The sequence below is a fragment of the Triticum urartu genome, chromosome 6A, assembly GCF_056163025.1.
Source record: "Triticum urartu cultivar PI428250 chromosome 6A, HENAU_Tu73, whole genome shotgun sequence".
Classification (NCBI taxonomy): domain Eukaryota; kingdom Viridiplantae; phylum Streptophyta; class Magnoliopsida; order Poales; family Poaceae; genus Triticum; species Triticum urartu.
In genome coordinates this window covers 570414075-570416488 of record NC_141878.1, presented here as the reverse complement: position 1 = coordinate 570416488, position 2414 = coordinate 570414075, and the positions used below count along the sequence as shown (strand labels likewise).

General features: G+C 58.4%; 1 protein-coding gene across 1 annotated transcript; it reads right to left on the bottom strand.

The window, feature by feature from the left end:
• Positions 1-301: 301 nt before the first annotated feature.
• On the bottom strand, positions 302-1985 carry LOC125515145 (uncharacterized). Its single transcript, XM_048680585.2, has one exon. It carries the CDS (start codon positions 1827-1829, stop codon positions 1074-1076), a length of 756 nt encoding a protein of 251 aa, XP_048536542.2. The 5' UTR covers positions 1830-1985; the 3' UTR covers positions 302-1073.
• Positions 1986-2414: the final 429 nt, after the last annotated feature.

Below are 2414 nucleotides of genomic sequence, written 5' to 3'. Positions count from 1 at the left end.
CAACACCACCACCTCCTAAGAAAGCAAGGCCTGCCAAACACAAGGCTACGGAGCACGCAAAGTAGCCAGCACTCCACAGCAGCCCAAAACCAAACGAATTGCAAATTATTGCAAACTATCACTGATATGTTTCATCACTGGTGGATACCAATTATCATCAGATCATAATGGGGTCATCATAAAGGCAGAGACCTCGGTGAATTCTTATCAGACTCTTGTGCAAGTTCACCAAATCATTATGAACAAGAATCAACAACAGATGATGATCACACACCATCAAGATTCAAGACAAGGGCTCATATAATCTACCACTGACATATTTTATTTCACGGATTATAACACTATCATCGACCGATACAGACTTCGATATCTTACAAAGGAACATGAACAACTCTTACCTAGGAGATAAACTCAGTTGCTAGATCAACTACACATAGCCTAGCTGATGCACACACTTCTCAGTTGCTACACCAACTACACATAGCTCAGCTGATGATGCAACTACTCCATACTTCTCAGTCTCATAACTCATACCTTAAACTCAACCTTCAACCCACACACGCACACATAAACTTCCATTATTATCATCACTGCAACCAAACCTGAGACCCACTCCCTAGCTACCAGATCATCGCCACCTAAACCAAGAACCAACCCTTAATCGTTCTGACTGACCGACAATTAACAAGCTACCTAACGACATCAAGGCGAACCAAACACCTGTGCAGCAGCAGCAGCAACGCGCGAACCTAAAGCAACCACCACCAAACCCTACCGCCGGACCTCCGCTCCCCCGATGACCCTTCCTCTGAAAAAATACCGGAAGGGTTCGATCGGAACGGAGCCGGGATCTGATCCGGCCAAGCTTGCCGCCGGATCCATCCGCACACCGACCATCCACAGATAAAATCCTTCCATCCTTCAGTCAGGGAGAGTTATTACCACCACCACCACCTCTTCTTCTTGTTGTTGCTCCGGTGGAGAGGCGGTGATACGAGGGGGAGGACGGAGCAGAGCAGAACGGCGCGGCCGCGGAGGGGGCGCACACGCTGCTGCTGGAGGGGGAGCCGTCATCATGAGAGCTCGCCGATGCGGAGCAGGCACCGGAGGCCGCGGGTGGCCTCTTCCTCTGCGCGCCGGAAGAAGAACCCTGGGAGGGGAAGGGAGCTCGGCTCCGGGGCCGCGGCGGAGAACGCCGGGCCCGCGTAGCTGGTTGCGATGGCGACTGGCACCATCTTTTTAGTCGGGACGACGGCAGGTTGCTGCGGGCCGATCCGGCTGGTGGTCCGGAGCGCCCTCTTGTCGGCCGGCGGGGCTTGCGCCCGGGCCGACGCGATAGGTGCCGAGGCTGGGGGAGGAGACCGTACGCGCCTGTCCGCTGGCGGGGCTTGGGGCCGGGCCTTGACGACGGGCGGTGAGGCAGGGGAGGGAGACCACAGACGCCTGTCCGCGGGCGGGGCTTGCGCCCGGGCCTGGACAGGTGAAGGGGCGGGTGAGGGGGCCGGGGGCTCCTCGCCACGCTTGAGGATCCGGACGGCCTCCATCACGATGGGCTGCTGCCGGGGCTTCTCCTTGGTCGGGGACGGCTGCTTGCGGGCAGGCTTCGCCGGCGGGGACCGACGGCCGGCCGCGGGGGCCTGCTTCAACGCCGGAGACGCCAAAAGAGCTGACTTTGGCGGCGAAGAGCCGGCGACCACCTTGGGCGGCGGCGAGGCCGGCTTGGGGTGGCGCCGGCGGCGCTGCTTGGCGGCCTGGGGGGAGGCGGCGAAGGCGTCGAGATGCATCCTGTTGGCGAGCGCGTCGTGGGATCTGAGCACCGCCGTGGCCATGGGACTAGATCGAGTGGATCCGCTCGCTGCTTGGCTCAGGGGGGCGCCGTCGTCGGGATTTGCGGATTGCGCCGCGCCGCGCCGGAGAGACCTAACCCTAACGAGAAGAAGATGAGATTTGTGGGGGAGGAAACAATGGGGGAGATATCCCGGTGCCGCCGGGCCGCGTTTTATAGAAGAAGAAAGAAACCGGGCCGGGCCCTGACGGAAGCGTGCGCGCTGCGCTTACCCTCTCCGACTCCAATAGTAAAATAAAAAATAAAATAATACGGGTTTTTTTTTTGCTTAGTGGAGAAGAGATCTTTATTGCTCTGACGTGGTGGGGCCCGTTTCGTGCCCGTGCCCGACGTGGGCGGCCGAATTATTGGCGAGGGTCGGGTAAAGCCCCTGGGCTTGCGTGAAATTCCGCGGTTGGTGCGTCCGATGGCAGTTGGGGTGTGAATAGTGGGCATTTCTGGGGGCAAAGGTGCGGTGAAATGGAGAGACGTGAGCGAGAAATTCGTAGGAAATTGAGGGGTAAATACCGGGGAAGGGGGATAGATAGGCACAGACAGACGCAGCATAGTTGACGACGTGGGAGCCGCG